This window comes from Leguminivora glycinivorella, chromosome 10 (genome assembly GCF_023078275.1).
Source record: "Leguminivora glycinivorella isolate SPB_JAAS2020 chromosome 10, LegGlyc_1.1, whole genome shotgun sequence".
Taxonomy (NCBI): Eukaryota; Metazoa; Arthropoda; class Insecta; order Lepidoptera; family Tortricidae; genus Leguminivora; species Leguminivora glycinivorella.
The window spans coordinates 18,211,194-18,224,779 of record NC_062980.1 but is presented as its reverse complement, the minus strand read 5'-3'; the positions used below and the strand labels follow the sequence as shown (position 1 = coordinate 18,224,779).

At 39.1% G+C, this 13,586-nt stretch overlaps 2 protein-coding genes across 2 annotated transcripts; one reads left to right on the top strand and one right to left on the bottom strand.

Annotated features, from left to right (window-relative positions):
• The first annotated feature begins 95 nt into the window (after positions 1–95).
• On the top strand, positions 96–10,159 carry LOC125230653. The gene is made up of 10 exons (XM_048135884.1): positions 96–253; positions 503–587; positions 783–853; positions 2,562–2,847; positions 3,566–3,752; positions 4,218–4,300; positions 5,007–5,237; positions 5,839–5,976; positions 6,925–7,231; positions 7,664–10,159. The coding sequence occupies exons 1-10, from the start codon at positions 151–153 to the stop codon at positions 7,841–7,843; spliced, it is 1,671 nt and encodes a 556-aa protein (XP_047991841.1). The 5' UTR covers positions 96–150; the 3' UTR covers positions 7,844–10,159.
• Positions 10,160–11,734: 1,575 nt separating this feature from the next.
• Positions 11,735–13,415, bottom strand: LOC125230175 (26S proteasome non-ATPase regulatory subunit 11). Its single transcript, XM_048135230.1, has one exon. The coding sequence runs from the start codon at positions 13,260–13,262 to the stop codon at positions 11,997–11,999; it is 1,266 nt and encodes a 421-aa protein (XP_047991187.1). The 5' UTR covers positions 13,263–13,415; the 3' UTR covers positions 11,735–11,996.
• Between the last annotated feature and the right edge of the window lie 171 nt (positions 13,416–13,586).

Here is a 13,586-nt window from a genome sequence, read left to right as displayed (position 1 = left end):
GACTCAAACCGTATTTTCCAGCAGTTTGACATTGACACATGACTGATGACAGCCTTGTAATGACTTGAACTGAACCATTCGTGTGTTGTGTTGTTGATGTTCATGTTTTGTGAATTTTCCAATTCCCATTGAATCTGGAATTACACCACAATGGTTTATTCCTTTGAAAACGTAGTTTGTTCTTCGCTGTCCAATAATAAATCTGTGGTGGCTCTCGAAAATACTTTGCATCAAAGTATAAATCATTTTAAAGGTAATGAAGCTTTCCCTAACTTTTCGCGCGTATCTCGTATCTATGAATTTAATATTTTTTAATAGGACACTGGGTTATGATCTCATGATTCTGAATAACAAACTGTTGAAGGTGACCATACCCATTCGCTTTTTTCAAATTCATGATCGAGACTGTAAAAGCACCGTACTAGTTAATATTCCTTTAATTAAGATCGACTGTAATTATTTGTTTGTGTGTGTAAAATAATGCATGTGATTTTTTTTCCAGAACTAGTTATAGAATTTGATCAACTGCAACTAGAATCAGATGACTACAAAACCCAAGTATTGACACTAAAACAAAAATGTGAAAGGTATTTATTATGTACATAATATAATATATGTAAAGTCATGCCTGTATTCCTAAAAGTGTTAGACAGAACACATGAAATTGCAGGATCAAGTTTCAGTTCCACTCTGAGAATAAAAGGAATCAACATTATCATATTTCTTGCTTCTTTTTTATTTCAGTCTTGAGTTTTTTTTTTATTTGCTTTATTTATTTTTAGTAAACTCTGTGTTGGCTCTGAGGCCTTGAAAAAGGTTATAGAACTAAAGGACAATATTATACAATCTGTTGGTGAGTTATTGTTTTTATTTTAGCTTTATTTTTATGGCTTATACTAACTATAATTTTTAAGAAAAAAAAACCGTCGCCTTTCGGGTTCTGGTGAAAGCTACTTGCGAATGTTGGTTTATGTAGAAATGAATGAATGAATGAATGAATGAATGAATATTTTTATTTCGTGCAACCATGGACACATATGTTATTAGTAGGACTTACAAACTAAGGGGTTAGTGCATACAATATTAAATTTAAAACAACACAACACTCATTGGGGAATGCAATCCCTCGCAGTGCGCTAAATAGGGACAGTCAACCCTGCCCGCTATCATTTAATGTGTAATGTGTGTGTGTGTAATGTGTGTGTGTGTGTGTGTGTGTGTGTGTGTGTGTTTTTAAATGTGTAAGTATTTTTTAAAACTGCTTTTAATGCTTTAATTATTAGATGGCAACACAAATGAATATACGTATAACGTTAAGGTTTGAAGAGTTTCCTCAATTCCTCATGAATCCGATTATATTATAAGAAATCGAAGCTTGACAAACTTTGACTTCAAAACATATGCTTAACAAACATAACTAAATAAATGTCACTGTTCTGAACTTAAATGCATGCTTTTCTTACAAAAATACCAAAGTCACTATGAGTGTGCCGTTCAGGTTTGAGGAGTTTGGTTCTGGCCATCATCAGCAGTTCCACTGCTCCAAATGTCACTGTTCTGGACGAAAGTGCATACTGTTCTTATAAAAATACCAAAGTCACTATAAGCGTGCCGTTCAGATTTGAGGAGTTCGGTTCTGACCATCATCAGAAATTCCACTGCACCAAATGTCACTGTTCTGCACGAAAGTGCATGCTGTTCTTATAAAAATGGCAAAGTCACTATAAGCGTGCCGTTCAGATTTGAGGAGTTTGGTTCTGGCCATCATCAGCAGTTCCACTGCACCAAATGTCACTGTTCTGGACGAAAGTGCATGCTGTTCTTATAAAAATACCAAAGTCACTATAAGCGTGCCGTTCAGATTTGAGGAGTTCGGTTCTGACCATCATCAGAAATTCCACTGCACCAAATGTCACTGTTCTGGACGAAAGTGCATGCTGTTCGTATAAAAATACCAAAGTCACTATAAGCGTGCCGTTCAGATTTGAAGAGTTCCGTTCTGGCCATCATCAGCAGTTCCACTGCACCAAATGTCACTGTTCCGTACCTAAATGCATGCTGTTCCTTTAAAAACACAAAAATCACCATATGTATGCCTTTCAGATTTGAGGAGTTCCCTCGATTTCTCCAGGATCCCATCATCAGAACTGGGTTCTAAGAAAAATGGGACCAATCTGTATGCATATACATTCAATCAAAAAAAAATTTTTCAAAATCGGTCCAGGAACGACGGAGATATCGAGGAACAAACATAAAAAATAAAAAAAAAAAAAAACATACAGACGACTTGATAACCGTCCTTCTTGAGATATGAGGCGACGGTTAAAAAAGACATCCACTTCAGCAGTTGTTAAAGATGCATAAGTAAAATTAGAAATTAGGGAAACTTAAGGCATACATTTATTTTATTTGTCATTCTGGCGAAATTATTGTGCCAGAGTATACCTATGTCAGTCATTATGTCTGTAATCCATTTTAGCAATTATTAAAAAAAAATAGTGCAGATCAGGAATAAACAATTTTTTTTTGTTTTCAAATTAATAAACTGTATTTTATTTCAGCATCAGCACTAACAAGACTAAATGAAACAAAAGACATGAGCATCATAGATGAAGCATTCAAAATACTCTGTGGTGAAACAGCCTCACTCACCCCACCCAAGGACAGTCCAGATGTTCAACCAAAAACCCCCAAGAAAGAATCACCATCCTACACAGAAGCTGTTAATGATGAATCAGTGTCTGAGATAGAAGGGACTCCAACTGGTAGAACTAGCCCTATTATTGTGTCTAGGAAGGCAAGACAAGCATCAGATTATAGGGAGAAGAAGAAATGTCCAGATAATTGGTATAAAAAAATTTTTACTTGTTAATTTTCAAAAGTTTATCCTGATAAACTTTGTTTCAATTCATATTCTTTTTCTTATATTATTATGTTTCAATCTGTATTTTATGTGATCTAAAAAACTACTTATCAACTGTAATCATATATCAACCTTCATAAGTTTCATACTTATTTGAATATGTATCTTGCAAAGTAACGATGTATGGTTGAAATTTAATTCTTTAAATAATATGTCAACTATGAAGTATGAACTATGTATAAATATTTTTTTAAACATATCTTTTCATTGTGCGAACACCCTTCGGGCTTAAATTTTAATTATTTTAACAACTTTCAAACTCATCTTTATTCATATTATTTAACCATTTAATCACTTAAAAATTTTCAAAGACTTTCGCAACCAAGTACCCGTCTGGCCCCGTAGCCGAATGGTATTTCTACGACGCGAAACGAAAACCAAACGCCGCGAAAGGTAGTCTGCCTCTGTCGCGCCAATACGCAAGAGCGATAGAGATAGATATCTACGAGCGTTTCGTTTCGTGAGCGTTTGTGCATTCGGTTACGCACGCTTGTGGGCACTCGTGAACTTTGCTCAGTAGCCAGAGAACCCGGGCGGGTTCTTGCCATACATGCGGGCGGTTATAAATTATCACCGGTTTCTGACGTTTCTGACGTGCGCCATGGTAGTGAATGTGTTAATCAATTTGAACAATTTTTCCAGGCCTACACCAAATACCAAATCTTTGAAACTGACATATCCCAACTGCACACCAACCAGCAAGAGCAAGGGCAAAGGCAAGCTACGGCAGACTCGGTTCACAACGGTTAAACAAACTTCTGCGCTGGATATTTCTAGCTCACCTGAGTCTGCTGGCTTAAGAGGCAGTAAAGATATTAAGAGCATGCAGGTTTGTGTAAAACTATATTTGATATTAACTACATTTCTAGCCCAAACAAAGTTACCTAATATAGAGATAAATATAAGGCACAGGGGCCCCTTATTTCAATAGGTGGGTCGGGGGTTAAAAATCAACTACTTAGAATATTTTCCATGTTTTACACTATAAACTTGAGTTCCGTATGTGTCCACTGAACACGTTGGTCCATTAAAATAATTAAAATATAATTTTTAATAATCGGGTTTAAGAGGTCCTCGGAAATGTATCGAAACTTGTCGGGTTACTCATACCCGCTTAACATATTTTAAATATATTTGAGTGTCACTTGACGGGATGGTTAAATAATATAATATAATGAAAAAGATGGAAAAAATCGATTACCTCCTTGATTTTCCGCCAATCATAAAGAAACCCCTGTTCCTTAAACATTTTTAGAATTTAAATTTACTCTGAAATTATACTTTCACTTTACAGTTAAACATTAAGAGAGAATCATATGACGATGAAGACACAATAGAGCCTTCACCGACCAGTGCCACATCAAACTTTTCATCCATGTAAGTTATTGCACTGATTGATATATAATGTAACCTCTTCCTTTAAGAATATTACTATAATCTACAGCTCATTTTCAATTATTTTAGCCCACTCACTATGACATTGTCTTCGTCTTTAAGTCACTAAATAAAATAAAAAATACCTGTAAATGTGGGATTCAATTCAACACAACCACAGAATATATAATAGTACAAGTACAGAAGGCTCGCTCCATTGATGTTCATAAAATGCCGCCATTCTAAATTCTTACCTACATTAACAAACGGACCGCACTCGAGCAGCCGACACTGAATTCTATTGCGCCGCGCGAAGGTCGTCACCAGTAAATGGGCCGCGAACTCGCAGCCACCGGCATGTACTATCAGCAGCAAAAGTGCATGGAGAAATTATGAATGAATTCATTGATAAATTCGCCATGCACTTTTGCAGCTGATAGTACTTGTAGCGCGGCGATATAGACTCGCGGAGTGAGCCGCCCCTGACACAACATAGAATTTTATAAATAAAATGTGCACCTTTTAAAAATGCAAACATATCTATTCAACAGTGGCGGCTGGTGGAAATTTCTGCTAGGCAACACTGAACAAAAAGGATCCGACCTTAACATTAGGTACTTTACTAGTAATCAATTTTAGGCAAGCCGGTGGGAATCGGCTTGTATGGACCAGCCGCTGCTGGTATTCAATAACTCATTATTTTTTTCAGATACAAATCTGCAGTTAGAGGCAGCCCTTTGAAATTAAACAAAAACAGTCCACACAAGTCAAAGGGTAGCCCATTGAAATTAAGCTTAGTAAAAAAACCTCATTCTAATATGTCAAAACTACAGGTCAGGACTGTAGACTCAATTAATGTAGAAAATGTGGAGAACAAATCGGAGAATTCAGACATCAAAATCAAGATGGAAGAATCTATCAATCTGCTAAGGCCTTCACGGTATGTATTATCTGTATAACTTTCCTATTAACTTGTCATACGTAAGAAATAAGACTTCTTGTAATTACGCCTGTATTAATTTAAGTTGCGATATGGCATTGTAACATGGGGTATACTTCGTTAATTTCAATATATTTTTATCGAGATCTGCAGGGCTAACACATGCTTGCCGCGAGATTGATCACACGTCTTCTTCTAATTGTATTAAAGAAATAAGGACGGGTAGTTTTTCTATACTCAGCAGGAGTATAAAAATGGTTTTATAAGCCATGCTTAGACTGAACCTTAAATAGAAATATGAACAAAAATCCAATTAAGTAATATGTTTTGGAAATAAGGAAATGATTTTTAATTGAAGCCTAGCCTAGCCTGACAGAAGATTTTTTATGGAAATCATATTATTCCGGTATTAAATAACAAAGACTACTGTAATATATATTTCCGAGCTCATATAACATAAAAAAATTGGGAGATTGCCGCTTCAAATCTAAGGTGAACAGGCATCTTCTAGGCGCCATGAGTAAGCCCATTTATAATAATAATTTTCACAAAAAGACTACAATAATATAGACTTCATTAAACACTTGACCACTTTTTCTAGATTTCGCACACCAGAGAGATCACCGGCAAAGTTGAAGGATCCAGATGAAACGGAATGCAACATCGATGCCAGCATGTCGCTGTTTCAGCATGTACAAAAACTGGAAAAAATGTCACCAGATCACAAAAACATGTGCAGGTAATAGAATAGTTATTTGTTATACAAGGGGGCAAAGTTGTATTTTAACGCCAAGTGTGGAACTGAAAAACGAGCAAGTTAAAGGATTCTATAGTTGAACCACGAGCGAAGCGAGTGTTTCGAGAATAGAATCCTGCACTTTCGAGTTTTTTAACACACGAGAAGTAAAATACATTTGCACCCGAGTGTAACACAAAACTTTTCCCCTCACTATAGCGAGGAAACTACAACACAAAAAATGTGTTTATCACTGCTTCCAGTAGTTCCACATTACACACAGTAGCCTTAGATCCCGGAAAACGCGAATTTTCGAGTTTTAAAAGTTTTCGAGTAAAATATGGTCGTTAATTTCGCCGCCCGCGCGGCGGCTCCGCATAGCTCAGTCGTACGAGGTCGGTCTAATGTTCGCAGACAGATCGCACCAGATCCCGGCCAGAAATGTTTTTTTTTTGTATTTATAAGAGTTTTGTTTTTATCTAAAGAAAATACAAGAAAATAGAACCGAGCGAAGCTCGGTCGCCCAGATATTATGTTATAAAGAGAGTATTCGATTCGCTAGGCGGAACCACAGGCACACATCCTAAAACAGAGTATATAACTTATACTATGCCTTAAACAGTTATTTAAGAGGTTTTCTCTATGACATTGGTACATAGGAGAGGCACTGAAAAAAACCGTCTTGATACAGCAATATCTGTCAGTAATGACGAGAGAGATTTGCATAATATCCCCTATGCCCTACTATTTTTAACCCCCGGCTCAAAAACGACAGGGTTGTTATAAGTTTGACTTGACTGTCTGTGGTAGCTCCCAAACGAATGAACCGATTTAGTTTATTTTTTGTTTGAAAGCTGAATTAGTGTTCTTAGCCTGTTTCATGAAAATCGGTCCACTATGTCGGCTTTTTTTTTTTCAAAATTTTAATAATCATTTGAACTTAACTTCCAGCCCCACCAAACGCCCCCTAGCGGAGAACATCAACGTAACCAACCTCGAAACGCAATGCGACACGGAAGCAAGCGTCTCACTCCTCAACCCCAACCATTTCGTAGACAAGAAAGATCCAGAAACTCCGAGCAAAAATCCTGCGTTAGTGAGAAATCCGGTTGCAGAAAGTATTATAAAGAAAGATTTAGAGAAATTGGGGCCTAAGAGAGAGAGTGAGAAAGCAGATGTGATGTTTAAGGAGCCTACTGTTAGGAGGAAAGCGGAAAAGAGAGCTTTGCCTGGATGGAGTTGTGATGAGTGTAAAAACGTGAGTATTTATTTTTGACCTGAAGTCATCCTCCTTGCGTTATCCCGGCATTTGCCACGGCTCATGGGAGCCTGGGGTCCGCTTTGACAACAAATCCCAAGATTTGGCGTAGGCACTAGTTTTACGAAAGCGACTGCCGTCTGACCTTCCAACCCGAAGGGTAACTAGGCCTTATTGGAATTAGTCCGGTTTCCTCACGATGTTTTCCTTCGACCGAAAAGTGACTGGCATATATCAAATGACATTTCGCACATAAGTTTCGAAAAACTCATTGGTACGAGCCGGGGTTCGAACGCGACCTCCGGATCGTAAGTCGCACGCTCTTACCGCTAGGCCACCAGCGCTCCTACCTCCCTCACGTAACATAGCCAATATAATTCCATAGATGTATAACCACTAAACCTCTCCAAACATTTCAATTTTCCTTTCCAGTTCTACGCCGAGCTGTACAAGAACGACCCAGTAATGCTAGCCAAGAAGATGGACGAGTGTTCCAAGCACCGCGGGCGCCAGAACCCCGCGCGGCCCAAAACCCCGCCGGGGTTCTGGAACCCCAGGTGGGACGTGCCCGAAGACACTGAGGAGTTCAACAGGAGGAACAACGCTGTTTGATCTACCTACTTAAAGTACATAACTTTTCCTTTTTATCCAAAATAATGGATAATCCAACTCAAGATACTAACAAGACAGTTCTATAGACTAATTTTAAAGTCAGACAAAATGGCAATGATAGTGCGGTAGTTCCACCACATACATAAATATCCTATAAAAAATAAGTCTTTCTCTTCAACATTTTACACATTGATGCACAGTAATCTAACTACATAATATAGAGAAGATAGACTAGTGTTCCAAGCACCGCGGAGGACAGAACTCCGCGCGGCGCAAAACACCGCCGAGGTTCTGAACCCCAGTGGCCCGTTTCTCGAAAGGTACAAGCCTTGTATTACAAGTGTGTTTCCATGACAACCCATACGATTTGACAGTTCGCGCACTTGTAATACAAGGCTTGTACCTTTCGAGAAACGGGCTCCAGGTGGGACGTGCCCGAAGACACTGTGGAGTTCAACAGGAGGAACAACGCCGCTGTTTGATAGACTACTAGCGTTTCAGCATCTTTAATACTAAGTAATAACACTTTCAGGATGGTGTTATTTAACATATTGGTGAAAAACTTGTGACTTTAGTGATAAGTGCCGTAGGCGCCAGAACTCCGCGCGGCGCAAAACCCCGCCTGGGTTCTGGAACCCCAGGTGGGATGTGTCTAAAACCACTGGGGAGTTCAACTGGAGGAACAACGCTGTTTGACCAACCTAACCTCTTCTTTTTATCCAAGATACTATACCGGGTGGGGCCTGTAACAAAAGCAAAAAATTGAAACTTTGGTCAGTTTAAGCAGTATAGCCTAAAGCATGCTTGTATGAGTTAGATATGACGACGGGTCGACTGTTCACGTTTTCGACAGGCGGTAACTGTAAGGTAACCGAGAGGGGGTGGGCGGCATTTTCAGCGGGGAGCGGGAATGGCCATACTGTACGATAGTACTCTTTATTATACTGTGCTTAAAGTTTAATTTTTTGCTTACAGGTCCCACCCTGTATACTTAGTGACAGTTTGTTAGGCCAACTCACTGCCCAGTCTTCCAATATTCAAATTGGTTTACAAGGAAAACTACATACCTAATTCTGTTTGGTAGACTAATAGTAGGAATAACACTTTTACAGAGATAGTAGGTACAGTCGAGTTTATAAATATGTGTACATTTTTTTACCTTATTGCAACGAGTTAAGGTGAAGAAATGTACACTATTTATAAAGCCGACTGTACTGAAGAGAACATTTTTTTAAAGAAACAAAGCAAAGATTATATTTATAAAATAAAATACTTATAAGTTTTTAAAAACCATTACAGCCATTATCGTGGCCAGCCTCGTGATCGTGGTTTATTTGTAGGCCCAGTATCGCGAACCGTGTCTCACAGAAAATCCCCTCTTGTTCGCCCTTTGCCCCTCCTGAATGCTCTCTTAGCATCAGCACCTGAGTGCGATTTATTTGCTGGCAGATGGAGTGCTGTGCGCGATGAATTATTGAGGTTCTTCGAGAGGATGGATGTACGTCTTTCAACAGTTTATCATGTATAAAAAATGTTTTGTACCTACTTGTTTTTAGTTTTGCAGTGATTTAGTATTTAATACTGTCATGCTGTATCACTATTTTTTGAAATAAATAAATAAATAAATTATACGGGAAGTGATATTTGTAAGTCAAGTTTTTAAGTAAATTACTATACTATTATTTTTTATTTAATTTATCATAACCTCGCCCGCTCACATTATTCAACCTGTACAGTAGAGTCGCCATCAGATATAGCCGGTATAGGTATCGAAATAGCTGAGGTGCTTAACATATCTGAAGAGATACACTTAACGCCTTGACAATAGAAATAGAGGTGTTTTCTCGGTTTTCTGATATGTGTGAGCGCCTTGACCGCTCCGATATACACGGTGAAATAAAAAGAATCGTTCAAACTTTGCATTTATTATGGAACCAATGCTGAAATCGCAAAAAAATTGGCAATTTCATACATTTCGACTGTCATGATGTCGCTCATTTCTATGGAATAGCGAACAGCCACATTTTTGTTCGCGATTTCAGCATTGGTCCTATATTAAAAGTTGTTCATTATGACCTCAAAAGTGAGGTGACAATGGACAACTTTTCACCCTGTATTTGATAGCGACTGTACCTAATACTACCTACTGAATAAAGGATACAGAAGTTTGACAAAATATTATAATTGATGACTGAATATTTTTGTAGAAACAATGTTGTACCTAATAATTGTTAATTAATAGTTTATTTTTTAGGTCTAGTTATATTATTGTAGGTATTTTAAGTTTTAAAGAAAATAAATCTTAATGAAAAGCAATTTGTATTTATTTTGAAAATAATAAAATTGGACGTACTATTTTTTAAGTAAACTACATTAAAATCGTCCATCCCTATTCACTCTTAAATTGGAATAATGATCACCGGCAAATGAAATGTTCAGTCAGATGTGTTTAGGCATTTTGTTGTTTTAAAACTAGTAAATGTAGACAAAATACAGCTAAATTATTTAAATAATCGCATTAGAACGACTTCGGAAAATACCCATTTGTATCTCGAGTATCTCGACAATAACATACCTAACTTATTTTGTACAATATACGCATTTTAAATTCAATCACCGCCATTTTAATTAGAATCTTCTTGCCTTTTCAGAAGGTTCATAACTGTGTACATAAAATATATTGCTAGATAAGGTTTATTTTTCATACACAACCTTCTTATGTTTACGATGTTTAAAATAAATATAAAGAAACTAGATACATATAATATTTTCATATATACGTAATACCGAAATAAATAAATGCGTAAGGTACCGGCCACATCAGAGCGTCGCGTGTCTCGGGGCGCGCAACGGACGTCCGCGCCACGCCACCTGAGTGTAATTCAAAAAGCGTCTCCTCAGTACATTTTGTATAGGAAGGACGTAAGGCACCGGCCACATCAGAGCGTCGCGTGTCTCGGGGCGCGCAACGCCACCTGAGTGTAATTCAAAAAGCGTCTCCTCAGTACATTTTGTATTACACTCAGGTGGCGTGGCGCGGACGTCCGTTGCGCGCCCCGAGACACGCGACGCTCTGGTGTGGCCGGTCACTAAGGCGCGCCGCGTGCCACGCCACCTGCTGCAGCACAAAATGTACTGAGACGTTTTTTGAATTACACTCAGGTGGCGTGGCGCGGACGTCCGGGGCGCGCAACGGACGTCCGCGCAACGCCACCTGAGTGTAATTCAAAAAGCGTCTCCTCAGTACATTTTGTATTACACTCAGGTGGCGTGGCGCGGACGTCCGTTGCGCGCCCCGAGACACGCGACGCTCTGGTGTGGCCGGTCACTAAGGCGCGCCGCGTGCCACGCCACCTGCTGCAGCACAAAATGTACTGAGACGTTTTTTGAATTACACTCAGGTGGCGTGGCGCGGACGTCCGTTGCGCGCCCCGAGACACGCGACGCTCTGGTGTGGCCGGTCACTTAAGTTTAAGTTTCTATGAGTGTACATCTCTAGCTCCAAAGCGTTGACCTCATTATGCGATGACGTCACCTAACGGAACTGAGTTTTATCATATCATGAACTTTTGAGGTTTTACTTTTAAAGGATTACTAAATAAAACAACAACTTTGTACCAAGACTTTATTGTTCAATACCATTAATTACCCACAAGTACCTAATTCTAAAACAGGTTACAATTAAAATTCAAGTATGTCAACAGGGTCGCAGTCGGTCTTTGCCTTTTAAAGCAGTTTCAATGCAAGTCAGCGTATGGAATTAAGGTCAAGAGATGTATGTGCAACTCACTGCAGTGTATGAATCACGGCACATATGCGTTGCCAACTGTTTCAGTCAAAATAACATGACTTGCTCAATTTTTGCGTGGGCGAAAGAGAAGCAAACAACGATGGGTGAACACCTTTTTATTTATTCTCAATAAAACAGAATATAATTTTCACTAGCTTAAGTTAAAATGGGAATAAATCAAAGTGATTAGTATTTCATCTTTCTTGCTGCATAAACATATACATAAATATATTGTTTCAGTTATAACTTCGGAACAAAAGTGAAATTTAGTCTGAAAATAGTTTCCATATAATCTGAACTGAAAAAAATTATGGTTAGTTTTGATATTTATATTTTTTAATGCTACAACAATTTTACAGAAGTCTATGAGAGTTTCTTGGCTTTCTGGTAGAGAGTATCGACAACCTTACTCATATGATGGATGGTTTCCAGAACAGTCTCATAGGTTTTCTCAAGGGGGGACTCATCAAAAACAATCAGGACTCCTTCTCCTTGGTCTAGGATGCCATTCAGCTTCTTATCCAAGATCATTTGGGACAATTTCTTCTCTACTTGTACAACGGGGAGACGGATGGAGCGGGCTACATGTTCAACTTGGACCCGCATGTAGGGCTCCACTATACGGCATAAGTTCTGTTCCAACATAGTATCATAAAGGGCACCAAGGTGAGCTCGTACTACTGCATCTTCCTCAAGTTCCGGCTTGTAGGTTTTTAGTGCAGCTTGAAAATCAGCTAAGGATCTCTTGTGAGAAGCTGTTGCAACTGCCCTCATTGCCTCTAACTCTTTTCCGGCATATTTAAGTGCTGCTTTGCTGCCACAGATAACAGCAACTTCTTCAGCCTGGTTCAGCATAATTTTAGACAACAACATGTATTTTAGTCCTGTGAGCGCTTTGGGACTATCGGCGCCATCATATCCTTCAAAAGCTTCATAGAAATATGAATATGCAGTTTTGAAATCCCGTTCGTCGGCAGCATGCAAGATGCCTGATTGCAGGTCGAGCGCGGCCTGCATCTTGGGGGGGCAGTAAATCGCGTTGGCAGTGGTCCTCGCTGACGTTAGGGAGGCGCGCGCTTTCGGTAGATTACTGAGGGCATGGTAGGTTTTGCTCTCGAAAAGGAGCACTTCCACTAGTAAATTTTTGTCATCCAGCTTTTTGAGCTCACGCAGCAGTGCGGTGGCGAGGTCCAGCGCCTCCGTATACATGCCCGTGTCGTAGTAAAGCGCGATCAGTCGCGCCTCCAGCGACTGCCGCAAGAAAGTGCGCCGTTCCTCTTTCGCCCATTCTATACACTCTTTACATAACTGGACTTCTATGCCGATACCTGCCTCCAAATCCAGGAAGAAGTCGACCAACGCACGCACTAGTTTCGCCGCTTTCGCCTTGCTTATCAGGCTAAGAAACGGCCGGGTTGCTTTGATCAGTTCTGCTAACTCCTTGGCCTTGCCCTCCTTTTTGTACTTCTCGCCAAGGTTCAGGATGCCCTGCTCCTTAGCCCTTATGTTTTCTTCATCATCTTCAGGCAATTCTCCAGTACTGACCATCTTGTCGGTCATGCGGACGTCCTCCTCTCGGGTTGTTGACGACGACACACGCGAACGCTCAAATAACATTGCGCCGGCCATGATGTGGATATTTATACGCTTAAACTAAAAAAATCCTTTAAGTAAACAGTGAATTCCACTACAACTGCACGATTTTCCCTTTGTATAATTTTTGTTATATTCGCAAAGTCATCGACGACCTCTCTTTTATTTTTTTTTCATAAGCAAGTCGTAGACGCTGGCTGGGTTGCCAGTTAAATTCTACAAAACTACTAAAAATTGTCTATGTCCAATGTTCATTGTTCATTGAAACAATAAAAATATATTTGACTATTGTAATTTAATAAAATACTGTAATTGTCCTAGTTTGAACAACAGTGATAAGGTTAAATTATTACAATATCG